Source organism: Protobothrops mucrosquamatus, unplaced genomic scaffold (genome assembly GCF_001527695.2).
Source record: "Protobothrops mucrosquamatus isolate PMUCROS unplaced genomic scaffold, P.Mucros_1.0 scaffold153, whole genome shotgun sequence".
In the NCBI taxonomy this organism is placed as follows: domain Eukaryota; kingdom Metazoa; phylum Chordata; class Lepidosauria; order Squamata; family Viperidae; genus Protobothrops; species Protobothrops mucrosquamatus.
The window spans coordinates 131,350-157,311 of NW_015386517.1; the positions used below are offsets into that span (position 1 = coordinate 131,350).

Consider the following 25,962-nt stretch of genomic DNA (forward strand, 5'->3'; position numbering starts at 1 on the left):
ATGTTATAATATTAACACCTCGCTGTATTGTGAGGTTAGAGGTTAGAGAAAGAATAAAAAGTTTCATATCATCACTTTGGGTTTAAGCTCAATGCCAATAGTTCAGTGTTAGATTTAAATAGCAATAGCAATACCACCTAGACTTATATACCACTCCACAATGCTTTACAGCTCTCTCTAAGCAGTTTACAGAGTCAGCGTATTGCCCTCAACAATCTGGGTCTTCATTTTTCTAACCTCGGAAGGATGGAAGGCTGAGTCAACCTTGAGCTGGTCAGAATGGAACTCTTGGCAGTGAGCAGTGAGTTAGCCTGAAATACTATATTCTAACTACTTCTCCACCACGGCTCCATATTTTATATTTACATATTAAATCTGCAGACTCATCCCTGGTTTTTCAAAAAAAATTCAAATGAAGTGATAAGCAGCCTCCCCCAGATAGATGCTTATGAGATGTGTCGAATTTTAATCCTGTCATTCATAGTCAATTACATTTAATTTTAATATTAAGTAAAATTGCAGTGAATATTGCCATTCCTTCTGAATTTAATTATTTCTTCCTTTCTATCAAGTTAAAATTAGAATTCAGTGGCTGTAGGGACTAATCTCAAGGTTTTCTTAGACTGCAGTTATCAGTTTTACAGAAATGGAATTTGCATATGACCTATCAATTTAAGTCTATAAAAGTCATTGATGGTTTTGTAATAAATTAGCAACACAAGAGATTTATTGTGGCATAAGCCTTAATGGACCTACTTTCTTGTATGCATGAAATATTCTTAATTAGTAGATTTCTTTTTTAAAAAAGCATGGTGAAAAGACCTTGATATATGTTGATATTGCCACATTTATAAGACTCCAACTATATATACAAGAACATTAACCATTCATAATAGTTGTTACTTTATTGTGCTAATTGATAAAATCAATTAAAAGTATCATGTTTTCAGAGTCTTAGATGACTCTCATTAATGCAAACACATACATAGAATGAAGCCACCAAAGTCCAATTAACAGACTTGAGGAATTTAACAAATGTTGCTTGATGTTTATAGGAAATGAAATTGTTGAGGATGCAAGAGGAAGAAGTGATGTTAGTAACAGATAACAATGGAAATGTCGAGACTTCTAGGAAATTCAATCCAGACATGTTTAATAATCCAGTACAACCCTCAAAGGAGCTTCCTAAAAAGTGCTTTGAAAAGGCAGAGGTAAAAATCTGCTACTTTATATATAAACTGGAATTTTAGTACTTGCCTTATTTGCTGCATTCCAAACTAAATCTCTACTCTTGCCATTCATTATGGGTGATGTAGTTTCTGTGCATTTGCAAGGAATTATGGAGGGAGAGGAAAAAGGGCTTTGCTTGTTTGTGTGGACCAGTTGCTGGCATGCTACGGCCCGGTACCGGTCTACGTACCAGGGGTTGGGGACCCCTGGATTAGAGCACTTATATTTCCTGGGCTGTTACTTACTCTTTGGCTTGGTCAGCTTGGTTCAAGCCTGCTCTGGAGAGATCTAAAAGTCAGTTATCCAGAACAAAGGCTTGCATAGACTTCTAACTGTATCTTATTGGAAAATGGAGCTTTCTTACTAGGCTAAGCCCAAGAACAACGTGGAACAATCCAGCTAGAGTTCAGGACTTTATTTGCTTATATGTAATAGATGGAATCTTGCCAAACGAAATCCTTATTTCTCTTACCCTAGCAGATATTCCCTGGGGAGATTTTAGGGAATGGCTATCCAAACTTATTTGCCTCCAATCCAGGTCTGGGTTGGGCTGCCTCTTGTCTGTCCCCCCTCCCACCTTCAGGAATATGTGCCCTCCTGCTGGGAAACTGTTGCCTCACTGTAGTCCATCACCCCAACTCCCCTTCCATAGGCATCCTCTCTCACAGCTCTTTCCAACATCTGCATACAGTGTATGCTTTCATTTTTTAAAAAAAAAATCAACTGTAATGTCTCTTCCTGTAGCTGAAGTCCATTATTTCATATTCTGCACTGTGGTGAGAGATATGAGGTCTTGACCTTATTCTGAGAGATATCCTTTTAAGTATTTGAAGGGTATCATTATAGTCTCCCTCAGTTATCTTTTCTGATGGATAAGCATACCCAGTTCCTTCAATCCCTCTTCATAACAGTTTCTATTCTCCTACCATCTTCACTGCCCATAGTTGAACATTTTTCAATTTTCTCTGAATCCTTCCTAAAGTGTAGTGGCTAGAACTTGACGTAGTACTTGATGTGGAGGTATGATCAAGACAGAATATAATGGGATTATTTTACCATTTAGAGATGGTACTTTTGTTTATGAAACTTATCTTTTTTCAGCCACATCTCATCCTATATTATCTATGTCTTATATTTATCTTTTCCATTTTCTAGTTTTTAAGAGAATCAGATCCATAAAGGAATTTTTTTTAATGCAGTCCTGTAAGAGAATGAATTACAAAATTGTACACAATCCTGAAATATATACATCTTCCCATACTTGTCTGTATTTTGATAACAGTCATTGGGATTATTCCAGTTCCAGGAAAATATTTTTAGCATGCAATTAATATAAGTTTACAAAAAGTTGAAACAGTAAGTTTTTCATCTTCCATCTAAAGTCTCTAACAATTGAGTCAAAGGAAAAGATGGATCACAGGCCTTTTGATGACAGTGGATACATGATGAGACTACATGACTCTTTTTCCTATGATTTTTCTTCCTAGATTTTTCCTGTTAGCCTTCAGACAGATCCATGTACACCAGATGAGTTCTTCTCAGAAGATGAGGTCAAGCTAAACTTTGAAAAAGCTCACAAGGAACTCGAAACAATCCTTCTAAAAGCTATGCATCTTCTAGGCCAAAAGACAATTTCTGAAGAACCACATTCAAAATATGAAGTGAGTTAATCCATGATATCACTGCATAATAAACACCCTAAAGGGCAGAGTACTGTGGCTGTCATAAATGAAAAACAAAAATGGGTACTATGCGAGCTTTAAAAATACATGTTAAGGATGTCTCCAGGCAGAAGTTAAAAAAAAGTATGTTCTACCAGTGTTCCTTGTATGATACCTTGAGGTCTGTCATTATTTTTAGAGGCTTAATGGATTCTTTAAATCTTGTAAATGCTTAAGGCAGTCATTTTACCTGTAAAAGCCAACTCCCAAAACAAGCCTGGCTCTGTATACTTTTGGAATGAGATCCTCAAAATATTATGCAAAATATGGTGCAGTCTTTGAATTGATGGAAATTGTATATCCCTGATATAAATAATCTGGACTGTGAAGAACACCAAAGTGATGTCTCCAAACCAAGTCTGAAAGCACATTTTTCAGTTAACACGTTTTATTAAAAGGCATAAGCCTTGTGAGCTGCAATTCCTGCATTGGCTGGAAAAGATATTACCAGACCCCTGATTTTTTGCTGCCATAGATTAACCACCTGTTAACAGAAACAGCAACCTTATGTTCATTAACAGTTACAATTTAGAAACTATAGTTAATATTGGTTTAGAGTCTTTTCCTTACCTGTAAATATTAAGTTGCCTAAATCATCATAGTGTTAGGGCTCATACTGTATAGATACCAGTGTACCCAAATAATATAATGTATTACTTGCATCTTACAGTTCAGTAAAATAATATTTTTCTTTTTTTAAAAAAAAAGAAATGGCAGTGCCTTTTTCCCTTCTGCTTTTGATTGTAAACTAATTGAAATATGATGGCATGTCCTCAAGGGATGCAGCTTCTTGGTAAAAAAGCTGCATCTAATATTGTTAAACATACAAATACACTTGAGTGTTTAACTCAGGAATCCAGTAGGCCACACCTGCTGGTTTTATCTAGTGAGGGCTATGGGGCTGAGATCAGCACAGGGTAGAGTGGAGATACTTATAATTTTCCTATTCAGTGCCCTAGAGTTATATCAAAGATCTAATGGGAAGGGATAGTAACAGGTCTTCAAACTAATAAGACCAGAGAGCCAAGAAAGATACACAAACCAGTCTGTGATGTTATCTGCATGTTAGGGCTACAGAAGCTATTCAGTGCATTATGTCCTAGGGGCTGACTCAGTGTTTCTTGACCTTGGCAACTTTAAAATATGTGGACTTCAACTCCCAGAATTCTCCAGCCAGCATGAAAATATTGAATGCACATCAGATGAGCTGTTCTTGTTCTGATAGTGGCTTAAAACAAGTTATTTCAAAGGCTGTCCCTCTATGTCCAGCAAACCTTGTTTTAATCTGTAATTCTACTGGAATCGGAAGAACCCTTGTATCACCTAGGCACAATCTACTTTGGGGCAGGGGGGTGGCTGTTTTGATTATCATTCCATAATTTTATGTCATTTTCTTCCAGGAGGCTTTTAGCATCTTGGACACTAACATTCTTAGCAAGTTTTTGAAAGCAGTGGAACAGCTGAAAAGCATTTTATCGGCTCATGAAAAGGCACTGGTGGAGGAAAGGAGCAAAGATGTTTGTGATAGATGGGAGGTGAGAAAATGTACTTGGAAATAGATATTTTAATCAAGAAGAAGCCACTTGAGTATTTAATATTTACATGAAATGTTTGCAGGGTTTTTTTCCTGCAGTATGAGTGATATAATGGTGAGAATTATTAGCTTCATCCCAAGAGACCTAGGCTGAAGATATGTCTCAATAAATTAGTTCCACTAGGTATTGATGGACAAGTTACTTTTATGTGGTTGCCAGAACTTTCTTTATATCTACAGCAACTGTATACAGCAACTGTATAGAGCAGCAGCCCCCAACCATTGTGGCTTGGCAGCCCAGCTGGGGTGGGGAGAGAGATAAACTGGGCCACACGACTGGTGGGCTGGTGTACATGTGTGCACGTAGTCCAACTTACATGAGTGGTGGGCCGGCATGCACACACAGGCAGCTTAACTTGCATGAGCGGCAGATTGGCGCACATGCACGCAAGTGCTCGCTGACCTGCTGCTCGCACAAGTTGAGCTGCACGTGAGCCGACCAGCCATTCACACAGCTCAGTTCCAAATAGGCCACAGCCTATTCATGTTTTAACTTGCTTGCCTTTTCAATAAAATTGTCAATATTTAAAGTTGATGTATTTACAGTATATAAATATTAGATTAGATGAATAAATAAAACACATACAGAATGATATTTTGCTATTGTTCTCTGTGTGTTTTATTTGTTCATTTGTTTTTCATCATGGATTTCATTGTTAATCACTATAGACATTTTTAATGAAGGGAAGTGCCTAAATATACTAAACAAATACGTAGAGGAGAATTTTGTGAACCCTTCTATATTCTCTCTCTCTCTTATTTACATTTCCTTTGGATGAAATTTAATCTTTTAATTACAACTTAATTCTTTTATGTTTATTTTGCTGTTAAATGCCTTGAGTGTTGTGTTAACTGGAAACTCAGGAAGGTTGCAATGAACAGACACATAGCTTGCAGGGTTCTGAAACTAACATGTTATTCTGATCTTAGTACAAGATTTGGATGTAAAATACTTCCCTTGTACTTAAAAAGAATATTCAGATTTGACCATCTCTTTTGCAGGCTGCTCGCTGTGAAATCATGTCCTATATTCACCTGAAATTGAAAATCGAAAGAGAGAAGTTCAATAAGACTTTTTCAAATCTCAATAAGCAGATAAATAAAGAGAAGAAACTGCTCAATGCAGGGAAAACAAAAGGACTTATTGAGGAGCATGAGGTACCATGTAAAATTGGCATTCTCTTTTGTTTCTCAGACAATTTTTATTTTACAAGATACCATATAATGGACCAGAATTACCGTTGTGGTTTTCTGGCATTTCAATGCCAAGAGAGATTTCCTTTGACTCTGTTTCCTGACATCATTGTCACTGGGAGAGGCCAAAAACTAAAACTGGAATTGTCTGCCTGCTCAACTGGGAAACAATGTAAAACTGAATGATGCCTTAGTATAATGATATAATGATGTATTTAGTAAGTTGGTTAGCTGCTTATCCCAAAGTGAAATAATTATAACCTATTAGTTCAGTAGAATCTATATACCTGAGACGAAAACGTGCACATTCTGCCTGTACAGTAAGTAGACAGGATATATATATATATTTATCCATGATGGTACCTGTGAAATAAATTACAGGTGAACAATAACTGGGTAGGTATTCTGATCCTTTTAGTTTTTTCTCTGCTATTTGGCTGTCCAGTATTTTGGATTTTCTTTCTAAAAGGTGCTTTGGATCATGTGCCTGTTTGAAGCATGGCAGACAGAAGTTAAATTTGCCCCTCTGCATATTCCAAGGCACCTTTGGTTATTGAATTTGATGCACCTTATGGACTAGTCATCTAATGGAGCAAAGAGTTCATCAACAAGGACAATTGAATGTGTTAACAGATCAACCCTCTGGCTTCTGAATTTCAGCAGATATTCCTCATCCATAGCGCAGCCATAGCCATGATGCTTCAAGAATATGATTGGTTAAATTAGGTTTAAATATGTTTGTGGGATTGTCATTAAGAGTTTTATAGCAAGTTAACAAGGACTTGGAGTACTCAAGATGGATGTATCTGCATTTCTGTATCCATTTAGGCCTTCTTTTCTCAGCAAGGTAGCCTGGGTGAGCTTAACACTTGCTTACAAGCTTTGAAGACAATGAATGATAAAATAACCAAAGTGGAAAAGGAGTCCAAAATAAAGCTGCCAATTGCAGAATATGAGCAAAAGAAAAAAGAACTTCAAAAATGCGCAGCAACTATTTATAATGAGTTGGTATCTAGGACTGGCGATGACCATTCATCTGAGAAAGAGTGGGTATTTTTAATAATTAGTGTAGAACTGTGGCATTGGGGCACTTATAGTTAGTTTAGCATAAAAAATGCTTTTGTGGGAGAAATGACAGCCCCTCATTTCATGGCTGGAGTAATGGATTTCATTATGCTATAAATTAAAACCAGACATTTTACAAAATGTTAGTGTGGTAAGCTATTTTGGAGGAAGGAGCTTATAAGTCACCATTATGTGTAAATTGGTCCTGAAATTAAAATAATTTTTCCGAAAGGGGGACATGGAATGGAATGGAATGAAATAGAATAGAATAGAATAGAATAGAATAGAATAGAATAGAATAGAATAGAATAGAATAGAATAGAATAGAATAATAACTTTATTGTCACTTTGAATGTACACTAATTGGCATACATGAAATTTCATTGCATTCAGCTCACAAAGGGTCACCCCCTCCAATATACACTACATATATGGGACATGGGAGCAAAGAAAGTCAGACTCAGAACAGCAGTGGGGTGACTTTATGTCACCGGCTCCAACTATTTTTTACATGCATTGCTGTATCACACATGTGCCCAATGTGCACAATATTGTAATGTTGTTTCCATCATTATGATGAAAATAGAAAGTCCCCGCAAATGCTACTATTTGTGATGTAGGAATAGAACATGTCAAATTTTAATTCCAAGGAAGAGCCAGGGATGGAGATGACAGGGAAAGAAGACAAGAAATGAAGTCTGGGAAACTTTGAATTATTTTCTCAGTAACATATAAATAGAATTGGGATGGTGCTTCTCTTTTTTCCAGTGTTAAGAGGTATTTTTCATTGCTCTGCTCTGATGTTATTTCATTTTAAAATTCAGAGATTTTAAACCTGCTTCAGTCAATGAAGAGAAGGTATCATCTCAGAATCCTGAAGCTGAAAAGGTAAGTGTCACATTTTAATGTTCATTTAGATCAGCCTTCCCTAATCCAAAACTGAGTTTGGGGAGTTGCATTCCATCTGGCTGATGAAGACTGATGTATGTACATAAATGTCTGTAGATCAATGTCTGTTTGTTATTAGGTGACAGCCTGAAAAATAGTCTTGCATGGATTACAGAGCCACACACTGGAAACCTGAAATTCATAGGTGCTGTAGAATTTGCCCTTCTTTGCATAACATTTTTGTCCATTGGTGATGATAAGGTCTGTTTAGTATAGCAGTATAACATTCATGCTATTAATTCATTAATATCTTTTGATATCAAGGCTTTTAATACAAACTGTTATCCTATAATAGCAGCTGTGCTGCATCCTCCTCAGATACAAACAGTCTGTTGCATCCCTTCTGCAGCATCACCTACTGACGTTTGCCTTGAGTGTTAATTCCTTGGGCTTCCAGAATGGAGCTGGCTAAGCCAGTCGTTCTCAACCTTAGCAGCTTGAAGTCCAAGTGGCCAAGATTGAGAAATACTGGGCTTAGCAGTTGCAGGTTTCTTTTGCCTGAAAGTTCCCTCTCACTGACCAAGATGCTTTGCTTGGACACTTCAGACCAACTGGATAGTATATGGATACAGCTGGCTATGGAGGCAGTGAGTTGGGTGAGAAGGCAGTGAAAGTCACAGGCGTGCTTAGAGGTGGATCCTCAACATCATTGCATCATGATGCAGATGACATAAATTGCAGTGAAATTTCATCCTTTGAATGCAAAGTCTGCTGCACTAAGACCTTTCAAACCAATGTTTTGCTGTATTGCAACTTTTTAAAAGAAGCAGAAAAAGTTATTACAATCCTTCCTGAAATCAGGCATAAGTTATTCCCTTGACAGCCTCTGAATTCCATGTCTGGATAAATCTAATTTAAAAATATCTTGGAAGTTCCCATTAGCATTGACACTCTCCCCCCCCTCGATAATGGTTTTGAATAAATAAATATAGTTGAATTTACTCGTTCTGCATAGTCATTTACTTATTCTGTCTAAAAGAAATTGTGAGGAATAGTATTTGACACTTTCATAATTCTGATTGGTAAACCAGAGAGCAAATCTCAGATGCTTATTTGAAAATTAAGATTTATTTTAAAACTACTTTCTACAAGCATTTTAGAATTGTATTCTGTAAAAGTTGTAATTTCTACCCTGAGCATATTTTACTATTTTACCATTCCTAATACATAGGAAAGAAATAGCGCAATAAGGATATTTGGCTTTAGGTATGGCTGAACCCAGCTTTTAAGCATATGGAAAGTTCACCTCTTTATCAACATGAATGGGAAAATATAAATATTCAATATCCCAACTTTTCATATAAAATGTCCTGAATTAGGATAAAATAAATCTGTGAAAGTAATTTCCCTTGTGGCTTTATAACCTTCAGTCTTTTTAAATCTTTAATTTTGGGGGTGAGATTTCTTTTATATGGAAAATTAACAAGATCTTGTTCCATTAACTATACATAATTATTGTTATGGATATTGCAATTATTTATATATTTTGGTTATATTTTTAGGATTCAGAAGATGTTTCTTGTATAAATTTGGAACCAGAAAAGGAATTTCAAAATGGCAGACAGCATGCAGAAAAGTTGGAAAGTGATGGAGACTTGGCCTTAAAAAAATTAAAAGAAAGGTATATTTCAGTGTAAAATATTGAAGTGACAAGAAATAAGTATTTACCAGAAATATCTGGAATAAATTTGCAAACATCTTTTTTTTTAAAAAAAAATAAAAATAAAGCTGAATCTTCAAAGTGGCTTATCTTGTTTTAATCTGTCAGATTCCAGTCCTAGAATTATTATAGAGAGTAACATAAAATGCATTTTCCTCAAGTTGTTCTCTTTGGATTACTCTGAATAATTATTTTAGATTTCACAATCATTTGGTCTTGAAATAACCTAGGGCTCTTCCGATTGAGAGAAGTGCCTTGCTTTATCTCCTTTTGGGAAATTTCTACGGTGTTCCTTCCTCAGCCTCAGAAATCAGACCTCTCCTGGTTGGATTTGCTTACTTGCATGTTGAACAATTTAAGAACCTGTTTCTTTTTTGTACTTGGTTTTTGTGGCCCCTGGCCAGAAAGTAAATTTAAACATAAAAAAGCACATTTAGTTTAGGATCTGCAAGTAAGAAGATGATTGCATAAGTCAAGGTGGCTGATAGAAGAAATGAGAAAGTATTAAGAAACAAACAGTTGTATTATTTCATGAAGATGAGGAGGAGAAGGCAGCATTAGAAGAAGCAAGAATCTTGTTTTCATGTCCAATTTTGCATAATACTAATGATATCAAGTTTTCTCTTAGCTATGACAAAGCAAGACATAATCTGAAGCTTCACCTGAAGAGCATCAGAGAGACTATAACTCTGTCTTTCATTGATGATGTGAGAAACATTTCTTCCCTTCAGAAGAAATTGCAAACACTGGAAGTAAGTGTTTAGGTGCTTTCCTAATTTGTCTGTTAAGTCAGGGTTCCTCAGACATTTAGCATAAGTGGCTCTATTTGGAATTTTGAGAGAATATAATGGACGTGTTCATAAAATGGTTATTAGGTCAGATGGAACCAGTTATAAAATACCTGTAAACCAGAGGACAAATAATAGCCTAGGATACAACTATCCTCATTTGAGTTTCTGACAGTGACTCGGGGGCCACTAAGAGAGCCAGTAGCACTGTTAGTATAAGATTCTGCTTGAGGCGGATGCTTTGGTTTATATTCTGTTAACTTCATATTAATTTTTTTAAACAAATATTTTTTAAAAATGAATTTGTAAGGCAGGAAGCTTGGTGGATGCCAAAGAATGTGTCACGATGCAATTCACTGCACTTTTGCTGAACAAGCATCAAAAGTAATCTTGGGGTATTATGTAGACAGGCATTTATTTTGCCAGTAAAAAACAAATGGATTCTAATGGGTCACTCCATGGAACAGCTTGCAAAAGAAACATACTGCAGGACATGTTGCATGACACTTTTGTTTATTAAAGTCAAGATTATAGTTTGCAATCCTTAACTGTTTCTTGGAATCTAGCAATGGCTAACACAAGAGTTTGAATTATACCTTCTCTAGGCTTATCTTTTCAATTTGAACAGAATTAGCATTGGTACTTACTGAGCATTCATTAGGTTCCTATGCAGAGAAATTGACAAATGAATTAATTTAATAATTACATTAATTATTAAAATTAAATTAATTGCTTTTAATTATTAAATTTATTAATATTCCAATTAGAATTTATATGACTGTATTATAATCAATAGATGAACTGGCTGTGCATTGTCTCAGTTAAAACACTATGTTAAACTATGGAAAAAGGCATAGTTGAACTTTATTTCTATGTTTTTGTTTATAAATCTGACAATGTTACTTAAAAAAAATATAGCATGTCACTATTTATACATTTTGTTTCAGGCTTTAGATAGCAAAGGTGATTCTTCCTGGAAACTGTTGGATTCTGTGGCTTCACAGTTAGTAAAGTTCTCAAGTGAGATGGACAATCCTGTCATCTCTGAGAAATCTCTGGAAGATTTGCACAAAGAATGGGATGAGCTCCAGTTTGCTTTAGATAAAAGGTACAGTTGGCAAATTAAAACTTGAAGAAGCAGTGGGCTAATTGAATGGACATAAGGGAAACACACATAGATTTTGTCTTCAACAGAATCAGTAATGCCCTGTTCTGAACTAGCCTGACTTATCAGATGGTATGAGAGATGGAGAAAGTTAGTTTAGCTTGCAGATTGCCTCCTAAGTATTCAGCTGTTCATGTGAAGAGGGGATGGCTTATACTCCTTATGGACTGAGACCACAGAAAGTGAGAAGAAGTGATAATGCACAATCTGGATTGATTTCTAGGAAAGTCTCATTTAAAAAAAAATCATATTCTTCTAGCCTTGAAAGGGAACAATAGAGATTCCCCAAAAATGAAGATAACAAAGATGTGTTCAAGTTGCCCCATCATTACGAACTTCTAAGAGAAGTCATAGTAACTGATATCAAACATTATATCAAATTAGATTTGTCAAACATGGCACATCCACATAGATGGCCAGTTCTTTCAATAACTTCTGCAGGCAATGGAAGTAATCTTGGGAAGTTTTGTTCTGTTTCTAGACTTTATTCTTATTCTCATGTGGGCTAGATATTTTAAACAAAATGGTGAGTTGGGGCATTGATTATCCTACTCCTGTTAATCAAAATTTTACAAAGTCTGGCTGATGCTCAAAAGCTAAGACTTTTAATGAAAAAGCAAAAAGCAGAAATCCTTGGGTGTATGCCACATTCTATGTTAATGGAGTTGTATCAAGAACTGTTTTGTTCTTATATATTGTACAATGTGTGGAGACATTTCCTTAGGTGATGTCCTGTTCATTTTGCACTTGCTGTCCTTCAGGATGGAATCTTTAAAGGCTGCTTTGGCCCTTGTTATGCCAATAGAAAATGAGTGGGTCTTACTCTGCAAGTCAGAAGAACAACTTTGTAAAAGAGACATTCCACGTTGTATGATGAGTAAAACTGATCTTCTGTACAAAAAAGTGAAGGTTTGTACTGATCATGTTAAAATTTTCTTTGGAAATTCAAATAATATCTATTCATCTTCAAAGATTAGCCCCAGATTCTTCTAGAGCATTAAGACTATATTCACAAAAATCCTAAGTGCAAAATTGCAAAAAGAAATTTTCAGAAAAGAACTTGGAAGTAGAAATGATGAAGTCTCCTCTTTTCTCAGTTCAACTTCCCAATCTCAGCCACTTTTCTCTAAGGGAAAGTGGTGGTAAACAGAAAGAGGGGTTCTGAATCTTTCTTTACTTTGTATTATATTATAATGTTTATTACAGCCCAAAGACCCAAACTGGTCTTCTTTAAGTGCTTTCCTCCAAATCTGTTTATTCCCCTAGAAGAATAATCATATATAAGTCTGTCTGCTCATCATTTTTCATCAACAAAAGTAGATGTGGTGCTTAAGAATATAAGAAACTCAAGTACTTTATATCAAGTTGACCTGTTGGTCCATCAACACTGACCAGTAATACTGGAGCTTTTTAGAGTATCAGGCAGGAGTTTTTCCAGCCCTAGTTAGAGAAGTGTCCTTCTGAATAAAAGTATGCAGGCTACCATTTTGCTATAGAGCCACCTGTCATTCTTCAGATTTAGTAAGTGTAATTGCATAGTAATTAATATTATGCATAAAACATAGTTTCCAGATCCTATCATCCTTTCTTTCAGAAAATCCAGGCATCTATAGCAAATTGTATTGAACAGTGCAACAGCCAAGAGCAAAAAAGCCCTGCAGAATGGACAACTGACCAAAGAGATCGGCAGGCCATTGGTTTAATGATCAACAACTATAAAACACAGTTAGAAGAACTGAGTCAAAAGATAGAAGTCATTGAAACAATTTTACAAGATCTTGAAAGTTTTCTGGCTTCCCTGAGACGTATTCAATGTTCTGTGGATGCCTCTACACCGCTGAGCTGGTCTCCTCAGTCAATGCAGGAGGTTTCTCATATGGAGAAAGAAGCCAAGTCTCTAGATGAGAAATTGAAGCAACTTCATATCTATTTGGTAGAGGCTGAAAGTGGTAAAAATATGAGCTGTGAAGAGTTTGTAGCAGCTTTACTTATAAAGGAATGCCCCTCTATTGGTTTTGAAGCAGCAACAGAGTATACCCAGAATCAAAAGACTGAAGAATTTTCCCTGAGGAATAATGAACTATTTAAAAATCTTCAAGATATATATGATTCAATCAGTGTGATAGGCTTGCGGGACCCAACAATTCCTGCTATTTCGCAAAGGTGAGAAAGCCTTTTTTTCACTAATTTTACATCTTCTGGTTGGGAATTATGGAAGCTTCTTAAAACTGGAAATATTTTAAAATAATATAATAATAAAATACAATATAATAAATATAATACAATAATAAATCTGAAAGTATTTTAAAATAATAGAATATCAGAATAGTCACAGTGAAATTACAAGGTATCAATCTATTTTTTTCTCTTGATAATATAGGTTGAAGTTGCTCAATGAACTGTGGAAGAAGCTTGATCGCTGTGCTCCAGAAATGAAAGCCTTGAATGAGATTAGTCAATTTTCCCAGTTGCCAAAAGCCCAGGAAAATGAGGTCAGTCGGCAGTGGACACTTACTCAGGACCTATGGAAGAAGACTAAACTTGCCATTACTGAAAAGTAGGTCACGATTCTATATTTATATGTACCTCCTAGGAAGTCCTACTGATATTCAATAAAACTTACTTCTGAATAGATTAGGACTGTACTATACATACATACATACATACATACATACATACATACATACATACATACATAATGCTGTTCTGCTATATTGCATGCAGCTGTAGACTGAGACATTGCTCATCTTCCCATATTGCAATAAATTAGAGATAAATGATCACTCATGCTGGAACACATAACTTCCCTTTTATATCTTCTTTAATTGGAAATTAAAGAACTCGTGAAATTTTTTTTTATGTTTATCAAAATTATTAACTCTGTAAAACAAGTAAATTATCGGAAGCCAAGAGCAAGCCATATTTTCTGCCCCTGGTTGTGGGAAAAATCAACTTGGAACTTTTGGTTAAAATACTATAAAAAGAAAATGATGAAAAATGTGTCTAGAAATTGAAAAAAAATGTCTTTTTGCAAGAAAAATGTATACACAAACAGTATGTTTAGTTGCTTCTCTTAAAAGAAACTAGAGCAATTGAGCAGTATGTACCTGTGTGTTGACTTGTTCATAGAAAGCCAGAATTCTCCTAAATCCTGGCTGGGTCAGTTCTCTTACTTGGAAGTATTGAATGATACAACTCTTGGGGACTGGACAACTTTTAAATGATAACTCGAGACTATGTGATTGAACTTTAGTTTGTGTAAGAAACTCTACGTTGGTAAGGAAGTAGCATGTCAGGGAATTAAAATTTTCTCTATGGAAGAATGAAAACTCCCCTTTCTTGCATTCTAACTGGAAGAGTCCAAGAAGGGACCTCCTACTTTGATATTTTAAAATGGACATTCTTATCCTCTCCTTGCTCACTTTGTATATTTGTTTTTATAATATTTATTTTAAATGTGGATTGTTATATTTTTATATGTGTTGTTTTCATATTTGTGATTTTAATCGATTGTTGTATATTGTCCAGAGTCACTTTTAGAGAGATGAACAGCTATAAAAATTTGATTAATAAATAAATATTCTGCAGCCAGTGACGTATACAGGTAGTCCTCCTTTAGTGACTGCCTTGTTTAGTAACAATTTACAGTTATAACAATGATGAAAAAAATCACGTTATAATCTATTCTTGCCTTTAGGATTTTTATAGACCTGTAAGATGAAGTAAGATCATAAGCACAGTTGTGTGTTCATTTAACAACCACTTTGCTTAATGACCAAGTTGCTAATCCCAGTTGTGGGAGACATTCTTATAAATACTCTCAGTCTCTTCTGTCTTTACATGGTCAGTTATCTTCATAATTGATGCCAATTATCATAGGTATCTATCATAACTAGAACAGCAGCTTAGGAGTGGGCAATGCAAAATTGGAAAGAAGTTAAACTTCTCTCCCTATGTAGTACGATTCTAATTTTAATTTTCCTCTAAGATGGTATATGAAACTATGAAAGCATATTCCTGCATTTAATCCCTAGTTTAGTCCTAAAGGCTACTAATTCTCTTCTTCATTTTTGAGAAAGCTTATTTACTTTGGAGTTGAGTGGGCATACTGGATTCCTTGACGTGTTCATAATGATTTGAAAAATAAGGTTCTCTAATCTTAGGCCGGTGTGTAAATGTCTCCAATTTTCTTTTGGCTTTGTTCCCTTCTATAGGCGTGAGTACTGTAAAAGCACAATGGAACTCTTGAAGCAATATCAAAGCTGCAAAACCTGTTTGACTAGCATTATTCTGAAGCAAGAAAATGCCCTATCACAGCAAGCCTCCTACATGGGAAAAGAAAACCTGCAGAAGATAATTGCTAAGGTGAAATTTTAGGGAATTTTTGTACATAGGAAACCATTTCTCTGGTTCTGTGCAAATGAGCAACACCCTGTAGCATTCAGTGATGGACATGAGACACAATGCATTGAGAACTGGAAGACAAACTCCAAACAAAGATCTAGCAATTAGCCATAAGTATTTTTCCTCTTTCACTGCTGATCACTGTATTAAAAGACAGCAGTGATGCTTTAAGTATAAAGTATCATCAGTTATATACTGCTTAGGTATATCATCAGTTGACGCAAAAGTCTAATCCCTAGTCATGAAAACCTATAAAGCCCCCAGTTCAGAGTTTTATCATCAATTTGAGCTGCCTCTGTCTGGATCAAGAACACTATGTTTTATGGGCAGAAACTGTGTCTTACTTTTTGGTCTGTTGCTGTCTATCCAGTGCAGCTAGTAACTTGCAGATTCATTGTGAACAGTGATAAAATCCTAATTTTCCTACTCTACGAGTGTGTTCCAATGTTCCAATGAAATGGGAATTATGAATCCATGTAGAGTACAGTCCAGAGATGCATTGCTTGGTGGCCTTTGGCTAATACCTATTAAGCACTGATTGCATTCCTTCCAGCCTGCAGTAGATACAATCTGAAAACAAATCTTCTCTGCTATGGAACAGAATTCTTAGCAGTGATGCATTAGAGAAGCCCCACCTGTATACAGTGTTGCCATCAACACTCCATGGGGAGATAAGAGAAAAGCTTCCAAGCCAAAAATCTTTGGGCTTCTTCCAGGCCTCATCCTGCAAGTGTTAAGATTTTTCAGCTTTTACCATGTCTATAGGCAAGCTTCCTGTCGATTAAGACATAGATAAGTCTCATGCAAAGCGCTTACTATAGGATAGGGGAAAAATTACTCACAGGTACCCAACTTTCCATAAATCATGAAATATATCTCTGGAACAAGATGTTAATACAGACTTATGACCTCAATTGAGCTCAAAATTTCTGTTGTTAGGTGAGACATTTGTTAAATGAATTTTGCCCCATTTTATGACTTTTCTTGCCACAGTTGTTAAGTGAATCACCACAGTTGTTAAGTTAGTAACACGATTGTTAAGTGAACCTGGCTTCCCCATTGACTTTGCTTGTCAGAAGGTCCCAAAAGGTGATCAATGAACCTGGGATACTGCAACCGTCATAAATATGAGTCAGTTGCCAAGTCCCCGAATTTAGATCACATGACCATGGGGATGCTGCAACGGTCATAAGTGTGAAAAATGGTCATAAGTCACTTTTTTCAGTGCTGTTATAATTTCAAATGGTTGCTATGTGGACTGTTGTAAATCGAGGACTACCTGTTTAGGATATTTTAAAATGTCAATAATATTTCCATGCTTGAATCGGAAGCAAAGTTTATCAATAGACAACAATGTCAACATTAACAAAATATATAAAGAAAAGAGGTAAATATTCAGAATTTGATAATATATGTTTGTTCTGTTACCTGCCTTGAAGATTTAACTTTGCCTCAAGGAGGACTTGAAATGGGTCGTTCCATTTCAGAAGAATCTTGACAACACTTTCTGTATCTTTGTTACTTAAATAAAGGTCTAAAGATTTCTCATTCCTGGTCTTTTATGATTCTCTCCAGTTTATGCATAATGTGATTAATAATGAGAGTCAGAATCTAAATACTTACGTTTGATGTATCTTTCCTTTCTGCCAAGGTTGTTTTATTTGGATTCGGCAATGTCATGAGAGTAAAGCATTATCTCATACATCCATTGCTAAATTTCCAGTTTATTAATTCACAGGTGCAAAGAGAGGGTCCTTAGCTTTGGGTTTGTTTTTTTAAAGAGTATTGGCACAAAGATCTGCCATGTCATTCCTGATCTGGCTCATGTGCATTAGTATTTTTAAGTAAATAAACTGGTGAGAATTCTTCCCCCTCCCCACCCAAAGTATGCAGAGTTTCATGCTTATTTTTTTCTGTTAGAGGAATAAGAAGACAAGTTGTCTATCATCTGTTGCTTGAAAACCTTTGTCCTGCTTTCTCATTGTCTAGCTGGATGTACTAAAAACAGAGTACTGTCTGACAGGGAACAAAGCTGTCATTAACAAAAGCTTTATAATTGCCAAGTGGTATAGGTCAGTTCTCCACTGCCTGTGTTTGTGTGTTTTGGTGGCATAAGAGCCACTTCAGAAGCCCAAAGTGGAAAATAAAAATGGTATTTTGCAAGTTTCAGAGACACAAATTTGGTGATACAATTCTATAAATTAAAATGGATGATTCATTTTTTGAAACAACTGTAGTTATCAGAGGGAATATTGTATTACCTGAAAAACAATTTGTTTATTATTATATGTAGAACAAAATATTTGAGGTTTAATTTGCCATTAACAATCCAGGTCCTGCTTTCAACATAGTTTTGACAGTATAATTCAATATTATAGGAACAGTATATGGCAAATCTGTGAGAGGAGAATTGGGAGTCCATATATTTGAAAAGAAGATGAATAAACAAACAAATAAATCTGAAATATACTTGCATAAAAAGAAAGCAGAATATTGCTCAAAGTTCAAAATATTTGAATAGATTTAATTCTTGATAAAAAGTAACTGATTTTTTTAAAACTTGGAAAATTCATAATAAAGCATAACTCTGTTACTTTTTTCTCATTCTTGTTGATGCTGAAACGAATATAAATATTGAAAATCAAAGGCAGTGCCATTTTCCATTTTGACAAATTTCGGACTCTTTAGAATTTTCCACAAATGCAACAAACCTGTTCATAAACTTGTTCATTCTCGTCTTTTCATAGGTCAACATGGCAAAGGAAGAATTTAACAATTACTCTGAAGATGTTGATAGATTAAACCAAATGTGCAAAAATCTTCAGTCTCAAGTGAACAAAATGAAGAGTTTTGAGGAACCCCCATTTGAGAATGAGGCTAATGCTATTGTGGACCGGTGGCTGGATGTATGTTATATAAACTAACTATAAGGATGTTCCAAATTATCATTCATTGTAATAATCAATTTTGACTTCCAAGTATTATTCAAAGTAAATTAAATTAAATTTAGCATGATGAGGAACCCAAAAAGAGGGAAATTGGAGCATGCTTAAACAAAGTGGGACTCAAAGAAATGCATATTTTTATTTTATTTGAGATTATTCTCAAAGATATAAACAAACAAGCAATATTATCTTATGCTGTTTATATTGCTTAGCACTCCCAGGAGTTTTTCCATGGGTGCATATCTTAAGAATGTCTTACTTCAATACTTTAAAAAGCTAGAGAAGGACACTGACTGCTTTATGAATATGCCCAGGCAGTTCCTAACTAAAACCAGTTAGGACACATTATTGGAAGAAGATTCCATCTAATAAACCAAGCCACCTCGCCAAACCTGTCTGTAGAGTCTGGAGCGCTATTGTGATCTTTGATATGATAATCATATTTGGCAAGAAACTGGCTGTATCCTATGGGAACATTGGATTACTTCCCTCCCCTTATTTGTTTTTGTGTCTGGCTTCATTTTACCTTGCCTCTCTTCATGTTCTTACTTGATTAAAAAGCTTTATGTTCTGTTTCTTTCTTCTTTTTTGGAAAACCTAATTCCATCTTCCAGATCAATGAGCGGACTGAAAGCTATTGTGAAAACCTGGAAAGAGCTTTGGCTTTATGGGACAAGCTTCTTAACTTATCCAGTTTGATTGATGAGTGGTCAGATGCAATGCAGAAGAACTTAGAAGATGGGAACGTGACTGAGAAGGAATTGGAAGAGTTGGAGGTATGGTTGATAGGGATTATTTGTCATTCAGTAACTGCAGTCAACTTTTTCTAAATTGGATGAAGAATGGTACAATGCCATCAAGCTGTGATTCAAGATCTAAAGTTCTGTTTTTTTCTTCCTCCTTGTTCTCTTTTCCATATTGCCATCCTTTCTCTGACTTTCTTTTCCTCTGCTTGAATGCAATGAGAGATTCATTCATAAAATACCTAGCATTTCTTTATGAGAGGCAGATATGAAAAAGATATGTTTGAAAAGCTATTTTTATACTGAAAGGGGAATTTTAATTTGAAATGATAGTAGGTGTTACAACAAAGATTAATATAAAGTCTTCAAAACTCTTACCATTCTTGTGTTAAGATGCAGCCGGTTTGAAAAGGAATCCAGTGCAAATAATTTGTCATGAGAAAGTTCTTTTATTTTTAGTCAAATCACTCCCTCGTGTTGCTCAGTATTACCTACATTAAATAGCAATCTTTCCCCATCATACCTGAAGATGGCAGAAATTGATCTTGGGGCCTTTGACCCAAAATCAGGGCAGGGCAGCCTAAATCTCCAGGGAGATTCTATTTCAAAGAGCAGATGCCATGAAAAGGAATGCCTTCTAGTTCCCATCAAATTACATTGCTTAATGCAGTGTTTCTCAACCCCAGCAACTTTTAAGACATGTGGACTTCAATTCCCAGAATTCTCCAGTCAGCTCTATGGTTGTTACAGAACAGGCAGAGAAGATGGGAAAGAGGCAATCCCTCTGGCATTCAGGCTGCATGCCATGAAGGGCTTTATAGGAGGTAATCATCACTGGTAATCAGTCTAGCTTAATAGCAGAGGTGCTACATTGGGTATCCTGAGTTGTGTTCATAACTGTTTAAGCCATTGCATTTTGGCCCAGTTGTTGCTTCCTGGCAATCTTCAAGGGCAGTGCATTATGACTTCTATTCAATACTAACTGGTAAAATAAAATTTACAATTAGATAGTTTCTACATAATCTGTTTTCTGTATCTTCTCAGGCCGATATCCTGTGCCAAGAAAAAAAGTTAGAGGAATTTGATACAAAGGTGGATGAAATTCAGTGTCTTCTTAATGGCAGTGAACCCCCACTTGAACTACAGGTGAAAGAGGAGAAATAACAAGAATTATGATTGTGGTTGATATAATAGGCCTGCTTATCTTTGTTGTCCAAAAAAGATTTTCTATTCCTTTTGTATTGCCTTGCAATAATGAAAATAAAACACAATTGTAAAGGTCTCTTTTGCTATCAGGTCTGCCCCATTCAACCGGACAGTGCAGGGTAATTACTGTTTCGGCTGGTATTCAGCACCACTGTCTTATTTTCTTCTCTTCGACCAAGGATATAGGAGCAAGGTGAAGGAAGGAAAATGCCTTCCATTCTGTTACTTCTCTTCAGGCTGACTATCTGATACTGACTCAAAGTGCTGTGATATGTCGGAAGTAACAGAAACTTTGGTGCCTGTTTCTGAGCTATATTACCAGATTACAGCCACTAAGATACAATCTGGTGCCATCTAATTGTCCATTGCATCTAGAAGTCAAAATGTTTTATATTTCTCTCTGAGTCCTATGAAGAGGGTTCATTTTTTTTTCTTTCACTCATAAGAAGCTCTAGTTCTCTCTAGATGACTATAGGAAGAAAACCTCAAGAAGACCCCTTCCTTGCTGTTTAACCTCAAGGGAGGAAGGTTGAGTTGGTCAGGAATTAGCTGGGCTCACATCTAGGCTGAAAATGCTCCCATCTAGTGATTTTCTGGAGTTTTGAAGGTGAGATGCAGTAGCTCTAATTGAACNAACCCCCCCCCCCCCCCCGCCTAGTCATCTTAGTTGAGATTAAAAGGATTGGGACATAGGTTAATTCTGTGTACACTCTGACAAACAGAAATCTCTGGAAACTTGCTTTGCCAGAAGTGCCTGGCAAATACAGTTATGAAAACCCAGAAGTATGTTTGTGCCTCAGAATGTGCATCTGTGTGTGGGGAGAGTACCTTCCTTGTAAGTATTTGAGTATCTGTGTAGAAGGGGAAACTTCTCATAAGCCTCTCTATGTATACATGTCAGGAAAGAGAATAACACTAATAAAGATACTTAGCACCTAAATTAGACATTTTTTGTGGGGGGGAGGACTGCAACGAAACATCTGCCCTACTTTTACAACATCCTTTGCACCCCATGAAAGAAGGGAAATATTTTCAGTGATGTTCTCAAGAAAATGCTAGAAATATTCTACCTAAGTATGGGGAAATAATGTTAACAAGTAGTGGTAGTGCATAGTAGAAATGATTTTTCTGAAGGAAGAAATATTCTGTCCTGAAGCACATATATTGTTGCTTCTGACTGTGACTGTTGCCCGTAATCAGTCGTGATGCTGTTGGTCAAGAGCTTCTTTGAATGCTAGGTTATGATAGAACATGGTTCCAAACATATTTTTATGAAAACAAACTTGACACCTTTAATTAGAACACAGAGAAGTTCCCTGAGGATGGCTTCCAGCACGAGTCCAAAAGTTCGGAAGAGAAAACCTCTGGTCCCAGTGACTGACCCAGATTGTGTCCTGCAACATGTTTTTGCCTTCATTCATTAATTAAAACAGATTTTCTTGATTTAATCCTCTGAAACAAAACTCACTAGATAGGATTTCGTATTGGGGTAAAGGAACCTTACACTGTAATGTTATCATGTAGACATTGTTACTGGCTATAAGGGAAAAACAGAAAAGAATTTGAATATGGAATGCCTTTTTCAATAACAACTAGCTTCAACATTTTAAATAAATCCTGGGTATACCTAAAAATATAAGATGTGTTTATCAATTCTTGCAAAAAAGAAGGAAATTGTAATTTTTTAAAAAAGGCAGGTATGTGTAGCAATATTTCTCTCCAATTTCTACTAAAATAATAATGAAAATTCTTTTCCTTTTCAGGTTATTAAATCTTCTCTTTTGAACAAAATGGAGCAAATAAGAAAGCATTTACCAAATAAGTCAGTACCCATTGAAGTGAATGGCAGTACAACAGAGCTGAAAGGAGATCTTGATCTTGCCAAGACTCAAATTGGAATGACAGAATCGCTTCTGGAAGCTTTATCTCCCTCTGATCCCTTGGAGATTTTTACAAAATTGGAGGTACTTCAGACATATACAACATCATAGAGAAGCATCTTTAGTTTGTTTGGCAATGCAGATGATATTACACCTGAAGATAACATTTTGAACTGCTCTTACAATGACAGAATGACGGAATTTCAATGGTTGTTGCAGATATCACAGGATTTTGAGTGGGATCAGAAAATTAGGAGCTCCATCATTCTCTTCCATGTGACTTTCCCATACTCCATTCTCCTGCTGCCTTTCACAGCAGTTAAAAGTTATGTCAATATCAATCTCAACCATGATTATGAACCAGGATTCAGAGATTAAGTTTGTACAAAATATTAATCCACAATGAATAGGCATATACAGTGCTTTTTTTCTAAAAAAAAAAAAAGGTGCCAGAACTCACACACGTCATACTACCCGCCTTGCCTACCCTACAAGGTTCCATCCAAAAAAGGTGCCGGAACTCCGTTCTGGGCGTTCTATAAGAAAAAAAGCCCTGGGCATATAAGTAAAAAAAAAACCCAGTCTACATAGGCTTAACACAATCCAGTTATACTTGGACAACATTTACACATAATACTAAGCCATAATAATGTTATGTCATAGTCAAGTTACTGTAACTTACTCAGCGAGCTTTGGTTTGAAATCCTGCTTAGCAGTATATGTGAACATAATATAACATAACATAATCTGATGTTTGTAACTAGCTTCAAAAACAAAATTGTTTACTTGTCAGCATTGCCAAATTATTACACTTGGACATTGGTTAATGCTATATTAATATGATTACTATTACTTATGACTATGCAGAGGTTCAAATTCAGTAGGAATGATGCAGAGCATGTAGGAATAAGCACATACCTGTTGTCATATATTTAAATCAAATGTTTCAGATATGCCCCAACTTGACATTTAGGAAAGAAAGACCCTTGACTCCATTTGATTGAATTGATAGGTTCTTTTGCTAAAGTTAAGTAGTTGCAGCAAAAGTAAAGCTAGATCTGAATATACCCAGGCAATGGTTACATTTTCCCCTTTCCCTTGCCCTCCCCCATTGACCAGTCCATCAGTGTCCAGTAGGATGCCTTTTGGATATTTGGGGAACAGCTCAGATGTTTGGCACCTCTCACTGCAGTTTCACATTCAGTTCCCAGGCCAGGTGTCCTTGGAGGCTGGTTCATTCCGATTCCCTTGCAATTTATGGCTGGCTGGTTCATTCCCCATCCCTTGCAATTTATGGCAGGATACCATTTCCCTGAACTCTGTATGAGCCCAGGAAAAGATGCAAGTTCTTTAAAAAGGTGCTAATAAATGTGATCTGTGTTCCAGATTTGCTTTTTCCCTCTGAATCTGCATGCTACTTGCTAGTCTAAGTAGTGTTGACATTCCAGGATCAACAATATCAAAATTATTTCCAGATTGGTTTTCTGTCAACATGTAAATGATATTCCCTTTCTTCTTTAGGAAATACATCAGAAGATTCTTCATCAAAAACAACATGTGAAATTACTTCAGAAAGCGACAAGCTATCTGAACCCTGATGTTATTGAATTAAATAAGCAGCTGATAAGTATCACTGACTTATTTAATTCAAAAAAACAAAGATTTCAGGATCACTTTACAACTCTCTTGAACTGTGAGTGAAAAGTTATTATTATTTTTATTTTTCTTAAGTTGTCAATTTCAAGCAGTCCCTATTTTCTTTAAAAGCAAATTTTAACTGATTTGCTTTGATTTCTGCAAAAGTGTTTTGGATCTACAAAGGGGAACAGAATACGATACTTAAACTGTTTAGAAACATTCATAAAGTAACTACTTCTGGTTTTTTATATACTTAAAATATAGTTACTATAATAAGTATATAGTATTATAAATTTGTCACTTAACTTTAAACATATAATTGTGTGGAGTGAAAAACTGCCCTTTTCAATATGCTTTAAATATCTATACCTATGACTTTTTTCAATGGAAAACAATTCTTATTCAGCAATTTCTAATTGTTTTTCTGATTTATATTTTAATTTGCAAAGACTTTTCATCCAGTAGCCAAGAGGAGCCCAGCAATGATAGAACTACCGGTAATTGCTTAGATTCAAATAATGAAGTCCTGTGCCTCTTCATCCTACTAATCTTTTTATACTGCATATTTTAAACTGCATCTTCCCACAGACCAGTGTAAGCATTTTGATGATTGGTTCAGCAATGTCCAGATCTCTCTGGAAGAGTGTTTTGACTCTTCAGAAACAAAAGAGATGGCAGAAAAGAAAATTAATCAACTAATGGTAAGGCATATGACTGCAAATTGTGTTGACTACTTTCCTTCAGGATTCTTCAGATTTTAAATAAATTAGCCCTGTTTTTAGAAATAGAATAGAATAGAATAGAATAGAAGGGACCATGGAGGTCTTCTAGTCCAGCCCCCTGCTCAAGCAGGAGAACCTATACCATTTCAGACATGTGACTGTCTAGTCTTTTCTTAAAAATCTCCAGTGATTCTGAAGGCAAGCTGTTCCACTTGTTAATTGTCCTCACTGCTAGGAGGTTTCTCCTTAATTCCAGGTTGCTTCTCTCTTTGGTAAGTTTCCAACCATTGTTTCTTGTCCTGCCCTCTTGTGCTTTGGAGAATAATTTGACCCCTTCTTCTTTGTGGTAGCCCCTCAGATACTTGAATACTGCTATCATGTCACCCCTGTTTCTTCTTTTCTTTAGACTAGCCAAACCCAAGTCCTGCAGCCGTTCTTCATATGTCTTAGTCTCCAGGCCTTTGATCATTTTAGTTGCTTTTCTCTGAACCCTTTCCAAAGTCTCAATATCTTTTTTGTAGTATGGTGACCAAAATTGGTTGCAGTATTCCAGGTGTGGTCTTACTAGGGTTTTATAAAGCAATACTAATACCTCGCATGATCTTGATTCTATGCCTCTGTTTTGAGATAGAAGCCTTTGAAGCCTGTTTTGAGATAGAAGCCTTCTCTTTGGCTATGCCAAGAGAAATGTCAGTGAGAACTTAGTGTTATTGAAAAATCATGCACCAATGTTGAATGAAAAATCAGTTCTGTAGGTGTTGATCAATTGGTTATAATCTATTCAGAAATTGTCACTTATTGCAATAATCAGTGAGTGAGTCATGGATGGATGGGTGGATGGATAATAGCAGTGCTTTTTTCTAAAAAAAAAAAAAAAGGTGCCGGAACTCACACACGTCATACAACCCGCCTTGCCTACCCTATAAGGTTCCATCCAAAAAATGGTGCCGGAACTTCGTTCTGGGCGTTCTATGAGAAAAAAAACCCTGGATAATAGATAAATAGATGGATGGATGGATGGATGGATGGATGGATGGATGGATGGATGGATGGATGGAT

General features: G+C 35.9%; 1 protein-coding gene across 1 annotated transcript in view; it reads left to right on the forward strand.

The window, feature by feature from the left end:
* SYNE2 (spectrin repeat containing nuclear envelope protein 2) overlaps positions 1-25,962 on the forward strand; it is a 211,399-nt gene that overhangs the window by 45,654 nt on the left and 139,783 nt on the right. Inside the window, exons 17-35 of the mRNA XM_015813323.1 lie at positions 1,056-1,211; positions 2,718-2,891; positions 4,352-4,486; positions 5,548-5,703; positions 6,568-6,785; positions 7,629-7,692; positions 9,255-9,373; positions 10,041-10,164; positions 11,148-11,308; positions 12,127-12,274; positions 12,960-13,528; positions 13,746-13,922; positions 15,580-15,730; positions 18,517-18,675; positions 19,329-19,490; positions 20,502-20,603; positions 22,427-22,627; positions 24,065-24,236; positions 24,770-24,882. Coding sequence (XP_015668809.1) covers positions 1,056-1,211; positions 2,718-2,891; positions 4,352-4,486; positions 5,548-5,703; positions 6,568-6,785; positions 7,629-7,692; positions 9,255-9,373; positions 10,041-10,164; positions 11,148-11,308; positions 12,127-12,274; positions 12,960-13,528; positions 13,746-13,922; positions 15,580-15,730; positions 18,517-18,675; positions 19,329-19,490; positions 20,502-20,603; positions 22,427-22,627; positions 24,065-24,236; positions 24,770-24,882 — 3,261 coding nt within the window. The remainder of the gene's footprint in view (positions 1-1,055; positions 1,212-2,717; positions 2,892-4,351; positions 4,487-5,547; positions 5,704-6,567; positions 6,786-7,628; positions 7,693-9,254; positions 9,374-10,040; positions 10,165-11,147; positions 11,309-12,126; positions 12,275-12,959; positions 13,529-13,745; positions 13,923-15,579; positions 15,731-18,516; positions 18,676-19,328; positions 19,491-20,501; positions 20,604-22,426; positions 22,628-24,064; positions 24,237-24,769; positions 24,883-25,962) is intronic.